General features: G+C 47.2%; 1 protein-coding gene across 1 annotated transcript in view; it reads right to left on the minus strand.

Annotated features, from left to right (window-relative positions):
* Nucleotides 1-4,012: 4,012 nt before the first annotated feature.
* atp2a3 (ATPase sarcoplasmic/endoplasmic reticulum Ca2+ transporting 3) overlaps nt 4,013-19,961 on the minus strand; it is a 36,220-nt gene continuing 20,271 nt past the window's right edge. Inside the window, exons 9-21 of the mRNA XM_056593875.1 lie at nt 16,760-16,848; nt 15,309-15,411; nt 14,513-14,644; nt 11,710-11,826; nt 10,986-11,204; nt 10,223-10,558; nt 8,523-8,743; nt 7,802-8,004; nt 7,427-7,512; nt 6,773-6,906; nt 6,139-6,256; nt 5,228-5,345; nt 4,013-4,518 (exon numbers count right to left, since the gene is read on the minus strand). Of these exons, the coding sequence (XP_056449850.1) occupies nt 4,478-4,518; nt 5,228-5,345; nt 6,139-6,256; nt 6,773-6,906; nt 7,427-7,512; nt 7,802-8,004; nt 8,523-8,743; nt 10,223-10,558; nt 10,986-11,204; nt 11,710-11,826; nt 14,513-14,644; nt 15,309-15,411; nt 16,760-16,848 (1,917 nt within the window). The 3' untranslated portion in view covers nt 4,013-4,477. The remainder of the gene's footprint in view (nt 4,519-5,227; nt 5,346-6,138; nt 6,257-6,772; nt 6,907-7,426; nt 7,513-7,801; nt 8,005-8,522; nt 8,744-10,222; nt 10,559-10,985; nt 11,205-11,709; nt 11,827-14,512; nt 14,645-15,308; nt 15,412-16,759; nt 16,849-19,961) is intronic.

Consider the following 19,961-nt stretch of genomic DNA (forward strand, 5'->3'; position numbering starts at 1 on the left):
TGTAATTACAATATTATGCTGGTGTATCTTCAGAGACCCCCACCGATATTTAAATATCCTGCTTTCATGGAAGCCAGACCTCTCTCTATGGGAGCTCAGCTCCCACTGGCTCCCACCTAACTCGAACCCTGTGCACAACTAAACCCAAGGGGCAGGATGAGGTGGACACGGGCTCATCGAGAACGAAGACTTTATACTTAACACACAATTTTAATGAAATAAAAAAATGGTGTGTTTACAAGGAGTCGTTTATGCATTTGGGTCGTGACCTTAGGCGCCTCTTCTTGAGTGCGATGGTGGCACAAGTCCTCCCACAACCCTTTTTCTCCGGTCCGAGCTGAGGATGTCCTGACTGCATCTCAAAGTCAAGTGTCAGATGAACATTGACTCGGTTCAAATCTATGAGCCACACTTGAACAATCTTGTGGGGCCAGGACAGTGTTGAGGTGTGGGTGTTTGACTCTCACCTGGAGGGTTCTGGTTTCATATCAGCAGGCGTCCTTGAGCAAGATTGCCAAACCATACCTGTACCGTAGTAGTGACACATCTAAAGAAGAGTCCCTGTCGCCTTCACTTTGGATAAAAGGAACGGCTGAATGACTACATATTGTTATGAAGGGTGATAATGGGTAGGACTGACGCCTCGCTATCCAGCCTTACCCTGTGGGTGCATCCTGTGAGTCTCTGTAGGTCTGAGCGGAAACCGACTCGGGCTGTAATGAGATCCTTTTCCTCTCTATTAGAGGCATCTTGTGAGGCTGTGTGTCGTCGTCTAGAGCCCTATAGACCCCATGTCCTCACGATGAGGGCCTTTCCCTCTCCTGTGAAATCTGTGTTTACCTTTTCAGTGGGAGCGATTAGAACCGTGCGCTTAGCATTAAGCAAGGATGGTGTTTGAGTGCATGCGTCTATACCTGTCGTCACACACCGCAGGTAGAAATGTGCAAGGCTCCCCGCTGTTTTGTTATAGTAGGCCAAGGAATAGGGATTTATTTGGATGAATTCATGAACTGGACACAAGCCTCTCTCGCTCTCAAAAGTTCTTAAAATATTTCTGCATACTCCACTCAATCAAAAAATGTGACTTCCCCTTATATGCCATTTACCTGTCGTTTCAGGTGGATCATAGGTTGTATGAACTGCATTTAGACTGAGCTAATGGGGAAACACTTCCCTCTACTGGTGAGAATGCGTCATACCATTGCAAAAGGAAAGCGCAGGTCATGTTAGACTTGCAACCACGGGCGTAGCCAGGACATTATTACTGTGGTGGTGGTGGTGGGGGGCGGGGGCTATTTTCAGTGCAATATTTATTCATAACGTCAAATTATAACACTTTGAATAAGAATAATAAGTCAAGGTTAGATCAAACTATTAGTGCATATATTTCAGCTTTCTTTAGACCGTTTCCGTTCAGTATTTCTTTTTTTCTTTTCTCATACTCGGGGCGCAGCGGGGTGACCCCCATGTGGCTACGCCCCTGCTTGTGACTCAATTGTTTCACTTCCATCTTAATGCTAAAATAGCTCATACACCAGTCAACAGCAGTCTAGTTTCTATAGATACGCATTTTAGGTTGAGATATAGCATTGTGTCAGATAGTCTTCAATGATTTCAATAGTCAACTTTAAGCAGTTTAAACAGTAAAATAAATAAAAACAAACACAGAACACCTCTGTATAAATAACAAGATAAATAATCTTTATTTTCATGTCTTTGTTGTTTATAAAATTATGTGTCCACATTTAATATTAACAAGGCAATACAGAGAACCCTTTTAATTCAATTTCAAGGTGGGATTCCGGCTCTAGAGACAGTGGATATTTTAGACAAAAGGACGAGGGACTGGGTGGTCAACATACACCAACCCAAGCCAAACTAACCTCTTAAAATAATATGGCGGGTAATTTTTGTTTTAATCGTTAACGGAGACAAGACCATGAGTACCATGCTTGAGGGAACATGGTCCCTCGTTAAATGGCCGACCGACTATGAGGTCTCTAGAGCCAACAGCCACATCAAGCCCTTCAATGCACGCTCGTAAAACGCCATTAAACTGATCGTCCCATTTCGCTCATCAGTGTAAACCAGACAATGCATTCACAAATTCTTAAACATTCTCCCACCAGGTCACGCTTCACTGGATCATCGATCAATAATAATCACCATCATCGTCGTCGTTGTCTTAACTCAAGCACGATTCCTAAACAGGATACACATTTCCCTACAGTAAAAGACACTAAACCCCAGCAACTGTAAAAACCAAACAGGAACAACAAATAACCAACCGTTCTATTAAAAAAAAAAGAAAACTACAACCTTATAACAAATCATGTGCTCAGATAAAAATGGTTTCTCACAACAGGTTTTTTTGTCATTGATTATCGGTAAATAGATTTTTAATTAACGCAAGTCAAAAAAATTAAATATATATATACTGTATAGGTTATTAATTACAGTAACAAGGTTCCATGCCATCAGCTTCTGTACAGAAATGGAGGTTCAGTAGTAAATAACAAGGCTATGCAGATCTATAGTGCTTGGCGGAAGCCGAAGGGGCCCCGCATGTTGAAGGGCCACAGGGGACCCAGGGGACGGAAAGCAGCCGACTAGAGGGTCCAGGGACCCCCATGCCACCGCTGGTCCAGACAGAGGTGGTAACATCTTAAAAAAACGTAGCAACAAACCAATGAAAACCAACAACCTCTGAACCGCCTTTTTTTGTCTTTTTCATTATTCTTTTTTTTACAGCTTTTTGTGCAGGTTTTTCTTTTTTAAACAGTTATTGATATTGTAACATTAAAGTCCACACCGGGTTCAAGTCAAACAGCTTGGAAGTTGTTGCTGCCTTGTTTGGAAATCAGATATGACGTTTGACGTGGAGCTCGGCCTGCCACGAACCAGGCACGGTGGCCCGGGGACGCTATCGAGGAACTTAAAGAGTGGTGTTCTCCCCGTTGCAAGCCACTAAAAATCAGCCTAGCCCAGCGCACGAGAGCACCAGGGACCCACAGAATCATAGAAAACACAATAATAATTAAGAACTTAAGATACAATCCGAAACCCCCTGGGCTCATTCAGTCATATACATTATTAGGCGTCATAAAAAACGGAAGCCAAGTGAGCCGGCGTTACTAAAGCATCTGAAGCTAACGCGCTGAAGGTAGCGGCGCTAAGCCAAACAAGCAGGGCAACAGGAGAGGTGACCCCCACGGTACATGAAGATCATCAGCCGGGACCTTTAAGATCTAAATCACGCCTGAAGTCAGGTGGAAAAATGAAGGAAGGGTGGAATGATTGAAAGTAATGTTAGGGGCTGGCTAGAAACATTCATTCATCTTTAACCACATAGGTCATGTGGATGTGCGGTGGGCTGTATAAGGCATTGAAGTTGTTGCCATGGGGTCAGGTTCCTTCTTTTTAAGATAAGCGAGCAAGTAATTAATACACAAGTGCAGACAAGTCTACCGAGCGACTAACTAGCCAAGCCCTGCCTCAATTCCTGCCAACGGTTCAATGTTGTGCCATTGACCGTCCAAGAGCTAAAGCCTAATTTCACCAAGACCTCAAGAGAAGATCTGGGGGCTGGGGGAGTGAGTGAGTGTGTGAGTGAGTGATTGAGTGTGTGTTTGTGTGTGTGTGGGTAAGTGAGTGTCTGTGCGTTAAATTTTACACCCAAATCCGGCCCCAAGGTCGTGACAGTGAAGGAGTGAGGGAACCGCAAGAAAGGGCAAGTGATGACGTGAAGAAGCACAGCCGTGGTACAGCTGGACAGGAGGAAGCCTGTAGTGTAGTTTGACGAGGCCCTGCCCATGCAAAGCCAAGGCTCTTGTTGTGAACGAATAACGCCTTGCGTTTTGGCTTGCCTTAACCAAAAGGGGACTGCAATGGAAACGTGCGTACACCGCTTGTGTGAATCCCAGGTCCTCATCCGTGTGTCCTCTGGGGGCCCTGAGCTGACTGCAGGAAGCCCCTTCAACCGACTCAACTCGAGCCCCCCCCCCCCACCCCCCAAATTAACCTAAAGGTCTGAAGCCCGGCTTTTGCACCCATATATACCTTTGACTGTGCTAGCCAATAAAAACAAGCAGAAAGGATTGTTTAGAAGCCCATGACTCTCAGTCGGTCTGCATTGTACTGTACTGCTCTATATCTAGCAACCGCAAATATGCTGCCCACTGAACACACATTCGCCTGCTCACTTATTCACACATTCGCTCCCGCCCGTGCACCCGCTGGTCCACTCATGGGCATCGAGCTCTCGCTTCTAGTGGTGGTTGGACGGCTGGAGGGAGGGTTGATCATGCATTTTCTGGCTGGAAGAGTGTGTGTGTGTGTGTGTGTGTGTGTGTGTGTGTGTGTGTGTGTGTGTGTGTGTGTGTGTGTGTGTGTGTGTGTGTGTGTGTGTGTGTGTGTGTGTGTGTGTGTGTGTGTGTGTGTGTGTGTGTGTGTGTGTGTGTGTGTGTGTGTGTGTGTTCTAAGATGTCTGCCGTATCCTATATTTGTGCGCGTCGTCACCTGTCAATCAAAGAAAAACATGAGGCATGATGGTTATTATCGGCACAGCAAGGATTTCCATGAGACAAGAAAGGAAAGCAAAACAAGAGAAAGGTTATGCATATCGTTATCAGCCATTTGGAAAAATTAATAACCTTTTGAGTGAAAGGTTTATGCAAAATTTACTGGAATTATTTTGGGGATTATACAAAGCATTCTCAACTCGAGATTTAGGTAAATCTCCCCATTTTCCTTTCCTTACAAAAAGTGGGTGCTAACAATTATAAAAAGAAAACTGTCCGTTAGAGCCCATCAAAAGTCTTTGGGCAGCCTTTAATATCGGGGTGATAACACGCGGAACTTTAGTTTGTGTCTCTCGTACCAAAACGTTCATGTCCTGGGTTAAAAATATTTATCAAATTGGAAAGAAACTCTTAATTCCTACAATTGGTGTTACTAGGTGATATGCATAATCGCTAGTTTGTTTACTTTGGACATCTTGTATCGTGATACCTTTTCATATTTATGTATAATTTTGTCATTGCAAAAACAAATCTATAACAATTGCAGAAGCAGAAGGAAGATTTAACAAGGACAACTGTAGTCGGAACAAGGCCTTGCTGATTTACAACACTTAAAACTAAATTCATAGTATTCAATTATTTGGAGTATCGCTCTAAAACCTTTCTTCCAGAACAGAATGAGGCTGAATCAGTGTTGCTGAGCCTACCGTCCTGGTAGTGCCTGGACATGCATTTCAGCACCTCGTCCAATAGGATGACCGGGATGGAAATCTTCAGGACCACGACCCACTGGGACCAGTGCAGAGGAGTCACCTGGAAGATCAACTGTAGACCATACGAGGTTCAGTGATGAGCCAATCAGAAGGCCTCGACTTGATGATCATCCAATCACAAGTAAATAGGGGTACAATCATGTACATTTCTTTATTTATTTTTCGTGAAGATTCTACAAGGTTGAAGATTCAAAATTTCAACCCTCCCCAATAGTGAGGAAATATGGAGGCCCACGCAATCTGTCCTTTGTGGACTAGGGAAGCCCTTTCTAAAACTCTGAATCCATTTGAATTTTAATATTTGGCCCTTTATTTATTTCTACACCTAATATGCAAAATATGATAACTAATTAATGCCTAACCACATTTTAAACCACAAGCACTTTTAAAACAATGAGGATATTGCCAATTAGTTTCAAGTTATAGAAAATCACTCCAATTAAATTGAAATTAAGTGTTTATGAGACAAGCACTACATAAATTAAATGTATTACCGTTATCAAATGAGTGCGTGTTGTAGTTACTCTAATTTGGCTGGTTTATGCCTGGGCCGCAAGAGACTGCTACTAATTGTTATTTCCGCCTGATGGGCTCAAATGAGTGTTCAAATTTGTGCCGGGAGAAGCCATCTTTTGTAATTATCAACAATTGGCCAACTAATGTGTGCCAATTAGAAGGCTACATTGTAATGACCCATAATTTCGATGTGATTATTTTGCTATGGTAATGTTGAGTTCATTCAAACAAAAAAAAACGAATTTTCCACTCACCACATGGAAAAATAAAAGTTGATCTATGGACGACATTACCCCCTAAACGTGTCCGTGCGAGGGCCCGGTACTCACAGGCAGGGGCTCCACATAGAGGATGAGGAAGTGGAGGGACATGGACAGGACGATGGCTCCCAGAAGCCAGAAGTTGACCCAGGGAGGCATCCGGATCAGAGACTGGTTCTCAGACAGGCTGTGGGTGAGATGAAGACCGAACCATCAGCGTTGGAAGTGATCAAACACACAAAACAACGATGCATGACCAGGAGAGGTGAAAGCACCGACTTATCTCAGGGAGTTTGGACAACTGAACCCGAGTGGATTGGTAGCCCACTGAGATTTAAACAAACCATGTGACATTGTCGTCTTCCGTCGGTTAGGCAGAAGAACACCAGCCACAAGAAGCCTTTCATCTTATAAATAATTGAAGGCAGTGCTTTTATGGGATGGTAACTTCCCCCTTTTCATTAACCATTACAAACGCACTCCAGAAAAATGTATTTCACGTTTTCACCTTTTAGGTTTAAACTCCCATCATTAGCAGCAGCTTTTGCGCTCCATGTTCAATTAGTTATCGGTTCTCGTATAAGCTCAAAGCGCGCTGACGACAAATGCATCACAGCTCTCCGCTCAAAGTGATCACAATCCATGGCCTCCATGCAGGTTCAAGCACCACTGTCCCCCCCGGACAGGGGAACGGCCCACTGACCTGTTCAGGGCGTTGAACATCTCAATGGTGACCAACACGGACAGCGCCATGGTGGTGGGGTAGCGGGACTCAAACACCTCGCAGTCCACCCCCTCGAAGATGGGGTTGTCTCCGCCGCAGTGCATGAAGTTCCTCTGTGGAGGGAGACCGAGAGCAATGGGAATCAGCCGAGAGTCGAGTGCAAGCATGGGGAAGATGTGCTTTTGGTTTCTACTTTTCTATTTAAAATGAACTGAGCTGGATCAAAGGACACTGTCTCTTTGAGTCTATTGGTTGGATCTCAATGCTTTACCGTTTCCAATTAGGTATTTTTTATTTACCTTTATTTTATTGTATCTACTTCTTCAGTACCCACACTGTCGAGGGGAGCTTGGAACACTTGAATTAAATTGCCAGCAATGACGTTTGCTGTGCATTTGACTTGATCAAAACTTGATCATGAACATACCGGTCTTTATTTAGTCACTAAATATATAGAAAGAAGGTGGGCCTCTTGCTCAAGGTGGTCTACAGTTGGGCTGCGAATGTCAGGGATTGAACCCAGAAGCCTCATGCAAAACAATTAAAAACTTCAAAACATGTAATGGCCTTAAAAATAGAAAAGATAAGGCAGAATTGTGTGCAAGTGTCCGTTCAACTCGCTGCTTATCTTACCAGCTGATAGAAGGACACCTGTGGACCCGTGGCGTCGTACAGGTACCACCAGGTGGCAGCACCCACGGTGCCGAGACCCACGTACCCTGGAAGAGAAACCCCAAGAATCCCTCTCAATGCACAGGAACCAACATGGCCGCCTCATAGCTACTACCAGTTGCGGTAGTGACTGCGTGTCCATCGTTCAGAACAGTCAATAATCAGAACAATTAGCATGAATTAAAAAAATAGGTATATGTCCTTGAGTCAGGGTTTACAGGAGAGATAACTTTAGTCACACGTGTTTTGTTGTCGCACATTTTGACTTAACCACATGCTATGCTAACAATGACTGCATCAAAATTACAAAGTGTTAGCCAGTAAGCAGTAGCGCACCTCCGATGGCCAGGTATCTGAACAAGAGCCAGCCGGAGATCAGGGGCTCCTTGGGGTTGCGGGGGGGCTTGTCCATGATGTCCAGGTCGGGAGGGTTGAAGCCCAGGGCGGTGGCGGGAAGGCCGTCCGTCACCAGGTTGACCCACAGTAGCTGGACGGGGATCAGGGCCTCGGGAAGACCCAGGATGGCTGTCAGGAAGATACTGCACACACACACACACACACACACACACACACACACACACACACACACACACACACACACACACACACACACACACACACACACACACACACACACACACACACACACACACACACACTTTAGTGAGTGTGTGCCTGAGAGCAGCGAGTTAGTCAATGAATCAGGGAGTCTAGTAATTCAGCCTCCAGTGAATGAGTGAGTGCAGTCATTGAGTGAGTGAGTGAGTGAGTGCAGTCATTGAGTGAGTGAGTGAGTGAGTGAGTGAGTGAGTGAGTGAGTGAGTGAGTGAGTGAGTGAGTGAGTGCAGTCATTGAGTGAGTGAGTGAGTGAGTGAGTGAGTGAGTGAGTGAGTGAGTGAGTGAGTGAGTGAGTGAGTGAGTGAGTGAGTGAGTGAGTGAGTGAGTGAGTGAGTGAGTGAGTGAGTGAGTGAGTGAGCCGCGTCTAGGAATAAGCAAGTGACTGACGTGGAGTGAGTCGAGTGTGTGCGAGTGTGCGGGGGGGGGGGGCTGCCCTCACCAGACCACCTCCCCCACGTTGGAGGAGATGAGGTATCTGATGAACTGCTTCATGTTGTTGTAGATGGCGCGCCCCTCCTCCACCGCCGCCACGATGGTGGAGAAGTTGTCGTCCGACAGCACCATCTCCGAGGCCGACTTGGCCACGGCCGTGCCGGAGCCCATGGCGATGCCGATCTCCGCCTTCTTCAGGGCGGGCGCGTCATTCACGCCGTCGCCAGTCTGGTGGGGCAGAGGGGGGGTATGACATCATGAACCGTTATGGCATCACTGGGTTCCACCATGCTTGGCCAAACGTCAGTGCACTTGGCTCGCAGGGACATAAAGGCATCAACTAAAAGCCTTTAAGCTAATTTCTTTCAAATCAGTTAACTAGATGGCCCCCTAATCACAAAATACCTGCACTCGATGTTCTTTCATTGTTAGTTATATTCATTATATCATTTTGTATAGTAAGTGTTGCTTCAAAAAAGATGTCAAACGTTCCGAAAGGCTAGTTATTTAGATCTCCTAAGTCAACACCGCCCCTTCAACGAACCCACGTCATTTCAATAACATGTAGGCTTAATTATTTATATTTGTCATAAATAGACTCTCTCCCCTCCTCTGTGGCCGCTGGGGGTTTACACGAGTGGCGAGGATTAGATTGGAGCGGAGCTGACATCCAGCTCTGCTTGGGGTTCATTACGGTTCTCCCAGCGGACCGGGCTAATCCGGAGAGAGATCAGCCTCTGCTCCACCGACAGGGAACCACACGGCAGCTCTGCCTCTACCGACGCTACGTGACAAACGGTGCCATGGACGTCTTCCGTCCCCGTCTTTCCGTGCCGTCACACCACCACCCCCCCCCCACCCGTGTCCCCGGCAATGTTTTTGTGATGACAGCCTCTGATAGAGAGGGGCCATGGCAGGCAAGAGTCACCAAAGAGAGCTGACAAGCCGTCAGTCACTCTCTGTGTTCTCCTCCCATACACACCGAGGCCGTCGGTCACCTTCAAAATAAGTGATTCTCGTTCTATGCGGAAAAACTTGTTTTGTACTCGATGCGGGTTTGGGTTTGGCCAGGGGATCTTACAGTAGTTAAGACCAGCGGGGTCTCCAAGTGAGACGAGGAAATTGGATCAAAATATTAAATCACATAAGCTTTGCTTTTCTGACTATCACACACATTGCGTGCACTGCAGTCATCTACAGAGATTTCAGCAAGTGACTAAATCTTTGAGGGTGGAAGCAGCGCCGGATAAGAAGTTCCGGGAGGTATTCGCTTGTTTGTTTGTTTTCTCAGAATCTGCTCAGCCCTGGATAAAACCCAACCCTTCCCATTCCTCAACTGGTAGATAAAAAAGGTATGGAATATTTTCTGCAACATTATATTTTGATATCAATTGTAGTGAAATGTGTAGTTTGGGGGTAGGGGGGTGTCCATGTGTACTTGCCAAGCTTTGACTTTTTTTTAACCGTTCAGACAGTTTTCAGTGACTCTTCCATCTCAAACAAACAAACACAACAAACAAACCAACACGAGCTGCCCCCTAAAAGCGCGCGCACACACACACACACACACACACACACACACACACACACACACACACACACACACACACACACACACACACACACACACACACACACACACACACACACACACACACACACACACACTCCAATACCAACACACACAGACACACACAGGCTGCTCACCATGGCGGTGATCTCGTCGAAGGACTGCAGGAAGCCCACGATCTTGGACTTGTGCGCGGGCTCCACGCGGGCGAAGCACTGCGCCCGCTTCACCGCGTCGCGCTGGGAGTCGCCGGGCAGGTCGTCGAACTCCCGGCCCGTGTACGCCCGGTCCGACACGTCCTCGTCCTCGCCGAAGATGCCGATGCGGCGGCAGATGGCGATGGCCGTGCCCTTGTTGTCCCCGGTGATCATGATGACCCGGATGCCCGCCTCGCGGCACAGCTGAATGGAGCCCACCACCTCCTTCCTGGGGGGGTCCAGCATCCCCACGCAGCCCACGAAGGTGAGCGCCGTCTGGGGGGGGGGGGGTGAGTGAGAAGGATGGAAGCAAGTTGGTGCCTAGGGGTTAGTGAATAGAGTTTAAACCTTTCGTGATTAGCTAATTAGCAGAGGCCAACATCGAGATTTCGGTCACGTTAAATTAATTCTGCAGCCCAAACTTAAACCCAACAAGTGCATGTAAGACACACAACTGAGTCATAGCACTCACACAGTGTTAACAAATAGATGCGCACACCCACACAGTACACCTTCCTTTCGCTGACAAAGAAAGAGGGATGCACCACAAACATCTCTCCCTACAGTCACACACTAGGTCGATCTGCAGCAGCTCTACCAGCCCCCGTTAGCCAGCCCCCGTTAGCCAGCCCCCGTTAGCCAGCCCCCGTTAGCCAGCCCCCGTTAGCCAGCCCCCGTTAGCCAGCCGCGGGCGCCACTCTACCTCATACTCTGCGAACTTGGGCGAGTTGACCAGGTCCATGTCGGCCGGGCGGGGGGGCTGGTCGCGGGTGGCCAGCGCCAGACAGCGCAGCGTGTCCCTGCCCGTCCCCCACTCCCGGATCTTGGAGAGCAGCTGGTCCCGCAGGGCCGGGGTCAGCAGCACCTTGCCCGTGCCCACGCGCAGGTACTGGCACCGCTCGATCACGCTCTCCGGCGCCCCCTGGGGGGAGCCAGTCAAACAAGAGAAGATAAACACCACAACCAATAGGAGGGGAGACAACGACGCGAACGGATCTAGAACGAGGTAAAAAAAGGCGGGAAAGATAAAAACAAAGCAGCATTTGGGCTTTTTGTAGCTTTTTGTAGCACCTAAAGACGCTTTTACAGGAAAGTAAGACAAATATATAATTCAATTCGATCGTATTTGTATAGCCCTTAATCACCATGACAGTCTCAAAGGGCTTAACAGGCCAATTATTTATGACATATAAAAAGGCTAACAACTTATAAGAGAAGAAACGGATTAGGCAGTGTGAGGGGATGAAGTGGTTGTAAGTAGGACGGCAGAGGTGGATGTAAGGGGCTTATTAAAGCTGGACAGGGTCAGCTTAATGGACAGGATTTGGGAGAGCGTTCCAGGGGAGGGTGGAGGAGGGGGGGGGGGTCCCCAAGTGATTTGTAGTGATAGCATTGGCAGCACGGGAAGGGTGTTTTCGACCACGTACCTTGACGAACATCTTGCTCTGGGAACCCTGCGTGGTGGGGGTGCAGTAGACTGACATGGACTTGCGGTCGCGAGAGAACTCCAAGGTGAACTCCTTCTTCATCAGCTGTTTGATCACCTGGTGAACCACAGAGTGAGACGTACAGGTTAAAGAAAGGCCCCTATAGCTGGGCTGGATACCGTGGAGGGGCTAGAGTGTTCCGACTCCCAGCACAAGTAAAAACCCTTGAGTGCAATCTCCCCACCTGAACTATATCTGGATTTACCGACTGTATTCAATGACTGAATAACATAGGAGTAAACAGACCACTACACAAGACATCTAAAAAAAGAGAACGAGACTTCTTGTGTGAATGCCTGTGTGAGCACCGCCTATACCACACCTAAATCCACACATCTTCAACCGGTCTATATTTGTTCTTGAAAACAAAGTGTTAAACAGGTCCAATGTACATGTCAACACACATGAAGTCATGTTTGTCAGGGAACGGAAAGACAAACAAAGACCCAGTCTGACAACCTGATGCATGTTGACAGCTCCTAATCCTTTACCACACACACACAACCAGATGCGTTTTGTTTTACAAATACAAACAAACCCAACTTGAGGATTAGATCAGGAGAAAAGCTTCCTCATCAGAGGACTATGTGAACAGTAGGAGGTAATAGATAGCAGGAAGGTGGCAGCTAAATGCAGCCCATTACAAATATAGGACTGCACCAAGACCAGGTGGTGACGCATACAATTTCCACAGTCTATTTTATCCTATACCAATATTCTCCTAAGGATCCGCAGGGATGTGATAGAGAACCGGTCTATTTTTGGGGGAATCCTTGGCTCAACAGCGACATCACCAAATACAATTTGGTGACGTCGATGTTGTACTCCGTTCCACCACTAGGTGTCATCCCAGTCCCGAGCCGACCACTCAGACGTTCCTCCCCCACCCCCTCCCCCCCTCCCAGCCCTGCATGACGTCAGAGCTCACTGCCAGGGGGTTCCGCCTGTCTGACAGATGTCTTGAAAACCGTTGATAAGAGAGGCTGACGGGACCTTGGCAAGGCGGAGCGGGAAAAACTAAACTCACTCCCTTTCCTTTCACCCCCCCCCCCCCCCCCCCCCCCCCGGCCCCGCAACAACGGAAAGACGGATAGAGAGTTAACGTATACAATCAGTCTTCTTCAAAACCCTTGGGCCAGGCGAGGGGGGGGGGCTTCTTATCTCCATTAGAATGCATTAACAAAACATAAAAGCAGTTGCTCTTGTTGTTCCCAACAACACAACCTTTTTTGTGTCCTTGGCCCCACAACAAAGCACTGAGGATATGTGACTGTGTCCGTCTGCGGGGGTCTGCCTCCGACAGGATATGTTTTTCCCAAGGAGGGATTTGATGTGACCTTTAATATCCCTGTACTTCAGGTGCAAGTGGAAAAATGGAAACTCCTGTTCTGGTGTGATTCAGCCCAGCGAGCGGCAGCGAAACACAATCAGTCATTGTCAGCTAAAGGTAGGCCGTCTTTTGAGCTACTTTACAAAGTGTGGCAGCAAAGTCATTGGAGATTTACTGAAATAATAAACGGATGAATGCGTTTATATTTTTTGGCCGACTAAAGCATATATTATCCAAAAAGCCAAGCAAAGGGCTCACTGAGTAATGACTAATAAATACATATTCTGAAACCAAATCATTCTCAAATAGAGGATATATGACACTGCATGACTTTTCCAGTTTCTATCAAGTCAGTTCAGCTGTGTACAAATAATATTTATTCTGTATTGCTTTTTGTTCCATGCTGCAAGCAGTGGTTCAAAGTCTTGCCCAAAAGGTCCCATATTAAACTGGATCAAATTAAGGCCAAAATGAATGCAAGATATGAGCAATGAACGACGATAAATAATGTATAGTGCTTGTTCCTCGCGACGTCACATCACAACAACCTCGTCCATATCAGAAGTATAGGAATGTTAATAGCTCTGGTGTTTTGGTCATAATTTAGCCATCAAATGATTTGTCACAACGGGTAGACGTTGGATTTGAAACCGCCACAATGCTTCTCACGCTAGACGTGGCGCAACAACATTTTGCTAAGCCAAGGATACTCTATGTTTATGTTTATTTAGGATTCGACATTACTAACACTCTCCGGAGGCAACCAAAAAATGCCGGATGAAGTATTGCGAAACTAAAAGTTCCCATGATGCATTCTGATGTACTAAGGCCTATTGTGGAGTGTGCGGGGTGATGACTGGTTTAAGCAGGCTCACCGGGCCCCCCTGAGTCAGGTTGATTGGACTCTGGGGCCAGGTGAGGCTGCACACCTGTGGAGCATCCAATAATTAGGCCACAGATTAAAACCAGCCGTCACCACACTTGGGAGTGGGCTCCAACAGGTCAGCATGAAGCACCTGCTCTGCTTGGGACACACTTCTATCCCTACAATAACTTGGTTTATTCAACAACTCCCTGTGTCCTGGTCTTCGTCAGAGCCCAGGAAAGACACTTTGCTGGCGTGTGGCCGGTGTCTACTGCCACACAGACTAAATAATTAAAAACGAATTATGAATCCATCAAGGAACCTCATCACTTGGGACTTGGCTACTCTATGCGGTGCTAGATGTCATCATTTTGAAACACCTTACAGGCCACCATAGATTGGAAAGGAGGCGGTGGGGGATTCAGTTGGTTGCAATCTGCAACCTCATCTCTAGATGGCACTAAATCCTACACACTGCACCTTTAATTATAATCAAATGAATCTTCAATCAACAACGGCTAATTAGCGTGGGGGCGTTATTTATTTACCGAGTTGCAAAACCCGGCCCGCTCCACTTTGCTGATGCCGGTGACGTTCGACTTGAAGACGTTCATCTTCTCCACCAAGGTGGTGAGGGCCGTTTCTGTGGCCTCCCCAACCTTCTCGTACACCCCCTTGGCCTGGAACAACATTACACACACACACATGCAACAATTTTAGCCATCATTCACCAAGCAGCCATCTCTATACTAAACGTCCGCAGGTACACTAGTATTAGCTCAATTATGATTACAAGCGCAATTGACCATGTGCTATTCAGGCTTAACAACTCCCATGATATGTCCCAATAATTCCCAAGACATGAATCAATCAAAAACGTCTTACAAATGTGCGGGATCACGCAAAAACTGCATGATCAAATCATCCTAAAAGGATTATAATTGAACCCACATTACTAGGACCCTTTCAAAATGTAAGTTTATTAAATTCTATGGATTACAATTAAAACTGGGCCGTTGCTTAGACCATGTGCGATTCAAGCGTCATCGTTAAAGCAATTACAGCAAAGAAAAGCTCACTGTGGAACACGGATGCACGAGCAGATGTGGAAACAACATGTTTGCCTACCAGTTCCATGACTAGCTCAATCGTTCCTGATCGTTATGCAGAACCATACTTCCAAATTTTTTTCTGTGTGTGAGAGTGTGAGTGTGAGTGTGTGTGTGTGTGTGTGTGTGTGTGTGTGTGTGTGTGTGTGTGTGTGTGTGTGTGTGTGTGTGTGTGTGTGTGTGTGTGTGTGTGTGTGTGTGTGTGTGTGTGTGTGTGTGTGTGTGTGTTAATGACCTCATTGTAGTCGAGAGACGAGTCATTGCACATTGCACACACTGTAGCCAACTCCAACAGCCCATCATAGTCCCCACACTGCACTGGTTTGTCTCCTTTCAGTCTGGGAGAAACACAAAACACAAAAAACACAATTTGATCAATTGTTGACTGCAGAACATGCGCGTCTGTTTTTCCAACCCAATAATACAGAATGCATGACAACGATGGATCTCTTCCCACGGAGGGACTGCAGCCGTTGCTAACCACTCCCACACAGTTACACTTGGCCAAAACATACTCCTGTAGAGTGATCGTCTCCTCGTGTAGAGCTCACTGGCAAACAGCTAAAACAACGCTGCACACAACCTTTGAACAGTGCGTTGTTGTTGTTTGGACACTCAAAAAGATACCCGTTACCCGAAACACGCAAAAAGTTATACTAAACGTTAATGTCTGCCGGGTGCTTTGCAGGTTGGGTGAACTTGGTCCCGAATGTCTCGTTGTACCTGGCTTACATGTCGACATGAGGATATGTGTGAAACACGTGGCAAGATGCCATGGCCTGCAGAAAACTGCCATGCCCTGGAAACATGGCTAATTTGTGTTTGTTGTACAATGGTTACCTCATATGTGAACCAATGTTTAACAGAGTTGAAAAAAAAAGATTTAAGGGATTGGATCGGGAAAGGGATTTCAACAGATCTCTCCAAAAATAACAACTCTCAGTTGAATCTGGTTCACAGGAAAATCTTCAAGCAGCGCGTTGTATTTAAGCCTCCACCAAATATCCCATTATATTTAGCAGAGGTGAAAGCGGTGGCAACCATCAGGAGCGCATGAGACAAAGCCGAGGTATCCACACGGAGGTCAGAGTCACCGCGACATCACTGGAATCAAACCACTAGCGACCGCCTGCGACCCCATCACCGGGACCACAACCAATTGTACTCTCTCTCTCATTTATATCTTGTTATTTAGCTCCCTCAGTGGCAAGAAACACTTCTTGCTGCGACTGTGAGGTATCTCAAACCATCCCCATGGTTTTCACAAGAATTACCATGGCAACCGATGAAGCCCAGGCAAAGTTTTGACCAACCAGTGGCCAAGGATCAAACGATCTGCTAGCTAGATCATGGCCTACTTAAGCCGCTGAGCTCTGCATGTGCTGCAAGAGCACATTGAGATCATAAGGATAAGGACTGATCAGTCCTTCCTCAGCGGAGCCGTGGGCGGAGAGAAACTGCTATATTGACATTTAGGCAGTTTCCCAATAGTCGTAATTTGTTTAATTTTCCAATAGCTGCCTGATCCACACACACACACACACACACACACACACACACACACACACACACACACACACACACACACACACACACACACACACACACACACACACACACACACACACACACACACACACACACACCTAAGTGGGAATCGAACTTGTGGCCTGGCGGAGCACTTACATCTGTCCCTCGGGAGCGTAGGTAGAGCCGGAAATGGAGAACTCGTGGAGGGAACAGCTGGAGTCCTGCACCGTGTCTGCGATGAACATCTGGCGGGCGAGAACACAGGGAGAGATGAATGTACATCGGGTGATTCACCGGCTGGGTTCGACAACAGCGCCGAAATATCTGCTAAATGTAAACAGGCTCTCTCTCTCTCCCACACTGTTTGTGTGCCGGTGTGTGTTTGTGTCTTTGCACGCCTGTGAGATGGTGAGTAACTGCAGTGAGTGAGCATGTGGAATAAAAGGTGAAAATAAAGTTGCAATATCAGCGAGTGGGCAAAGGATTTTGCGCACACACACACACACACACACACACACACACACACACACACACACACACACACACACACACACACACACACACACACACACACACACACACACACACACACACACACACACACACACACACAGGACTGGACATTAGGACCAAGCAGCCCCGATCACCAGCTGTTTTCCACTCGTCAGCCATCATGGACTGGGAGGCTAATGGGGACCGGACACTGGTGGTGGCTTGAACTTCGGTTGCTTCATCTTTGAGTGGAAAGCATTGATCAAATACTTCCACTCCCCGTCAAGTCATTAAGGTCATGTGATAACATGGGAAGGAGAACAGCGATGGTGGGTGGGTTGTTTCCATGTCCTGATGATGCATGTAGTGAGTTTGTTTTTTAATCATGTCACGTTTGGTAATAATGGCTGGATAAAAACAGCTTTGAGTGGTGTGGTCAGAGGTCCTACCAATGACCATTTATCTCCACACACACACACACACACACACACACACACACACACACACACACACACACACACACACACACACACACACACACACACACACACACACACACACACACACACACACACACACACACACACACACACACACACACACACAGCGTGTGCGTGAATGTGTACAGGTAGTGCAGACCAGCACCATAACACCAACCAGAGAGCAAACATACAAACCAGAGGCCTTACAGTATAGACTTATAATGAGCTTGCTCCGGTGTGTCCGTGAACAAACGATGCTGTCCCCCAACGGTCGCTTTCTCGCCATCTGATCTGCTGTGGTCGCTAGGGCAACGACACACAGTGGCCCCACGGCACAGCACTTCTGATGCTCTAGTTTCATTTTCTAAACAGCTGGCAGGAGTTTTTCTTAAATCAGTGTTGGTAAAAAGCAGAAAGGAAGCTGTGACATTTATCAAGAGAAAGAGGGGTTGTGAAGGAATGGGTATGAGTAGTATATTGAGTTATGAAATTAAAGCCGTTTGAACTTCCTGCTGCCCTACTAAACAATGACCACACTACACTGCCATGACGACATCACACACACACACACACACACACACACACACACACACACACACCTCTTCATGTCTAGACCGACCCCCAGGACAGGCCTTGGGTACATGCCCGACTCTGACTTTCCAACCGCAAAGGATCCCAGACCCTTCTGACTCAGAGGCCCGGGTACCAAAACGCAATAGCAAAGCCCTTGAAGAGACTATTAAAAAAAAACTTTAAAAAAAACGCATGAGAATGCCTGCGAGCTCCATGTCGTGTTCTGTGCCCGGCCGCCCGGTTTGTTGATAGATCAACTTTCCATGACAACTGCCGGTTCTGCGCTCCAGGCTAACTCAGAGCTCACATTAAGCTGGCCCAATTAGGGGTGCTTGGATACACAGACGGGGCTAATGCGGCAGACAGCTTTGATTGATGCTAACCCCCGCCTTGGACTCCCTGGTTCGAACTATAATTATATTTTTTTTACATAGATAGTCGATTTATAGTGATGATCACTGGCCTGTTAGATGGATATTGGCATAATTAATCCCATACACATTTGAATAGAGATTGTTCATACATGTTGATAATGTGACAGATGTTGAGCGATAACGGTCACACGGCTCTCGCTAACTATTCTGAGCAGCTTATCACTGAAAACATAAGACTTGGGCCTTCATTACGCACACACACCCAGATGTGGTTCAATTTGGCCATTTTATATTTCTTTGGGTAATGCAACATTGTGAATGGTTCAATTATTGTTCAAGACAGCCATAAAGGGCAAAAGTAACTCTCGCGTCTTCAAGATCTCAACTTGGAACAGTTAATTTCTCTCAGTAGACAGCTGGAGGACTGAACTGAGAAAAGGTTTAAAAGTGTGTTAAAGTGTTCGGCATGGTTGGTCGTTTTAAGGTCATTTACTGAGGGAAAGGTTAGAAGGAGGATGTTAGCAGAAGAGGTGTTAAGTGTGTGTGTGTGTGTGTGTGTGTGTGTGTGTGTGTGTGTGTGTGTGTGTGTGTGTGTGTGTGTGTGTGTGTGTGTGTGTGTGTGTGTGTGTGTGTGTGTGTGTGTGTGTGTGTGTGTGTGTGTGTGTGTGTGTGTGTGTCCCATGACAGCCAAGATAAACAGCATAGCTGGTGTATACTCTATACTTGGAAGAAGTCTGTCATCATGGTTGGCCACACACACAGAAACAGAAATATGGAAATGGGAGCTGGGGAAGGATATTAAACGGTATTGCAAGTAGTTGTTGTTAAATAATCCTTCCATATTTGTTGACTTCCCGGGATTTGTGTATTCAACACCCGTCTCACAGCTCTATCCGCCTACTGCTGGAATGCAGTAAATAACACTCGCGGCCACCTGTATGTGGTCTACAGCAGAGCTGCACTGCTCCAGACACAAGAGCCTCCAGCACCAAAGAGCACAAGCATTCCATCCGTCTAGAACACAAGTCACCAACACCCCCCCCCACCCCCACACACACATGTCACCCCCCCACGCACACACAAGTCACCCCCCCACACACACACACACACACGTCACCCCCACACACACACACGTCAACCCCACACACACACAAACAAGTCACCCCCACACACACACACACACACACGTCAGCCCCCCCCATACACACAAGTCACCCCCCCCCCACACACACAAGTCAACCCCCCCACACACACAAGTCACCCCCCCCCCACACACACACAAGTCACCCCCCCCCCCCACACACACGTCACCCCCCCCCCACACACATACACACACAAGTCAACCCCCCAAACACACAAGTCACACCCCCCCCCCCCCCCCACACACACACACACACACACACACGGACCCACCACCCCCCCTGTGGGCGATAGTCC

This window comes from Gadus chalcogrammus, chromosome 7 (genome assembly GCF_026213295.1).
Source record: "Gadus chalcogrammus isolate NIFS_2021 chromosome 7, NIFS_Gcha_1.0, whole genome shotgun sequence".
Classification (NCBI taxonomy): Eukaryota; Metazoa; Chordata; class Actinopteri; order Gadiformes; family Gadidae; genus Gadus; species Gadus chalcogrammus.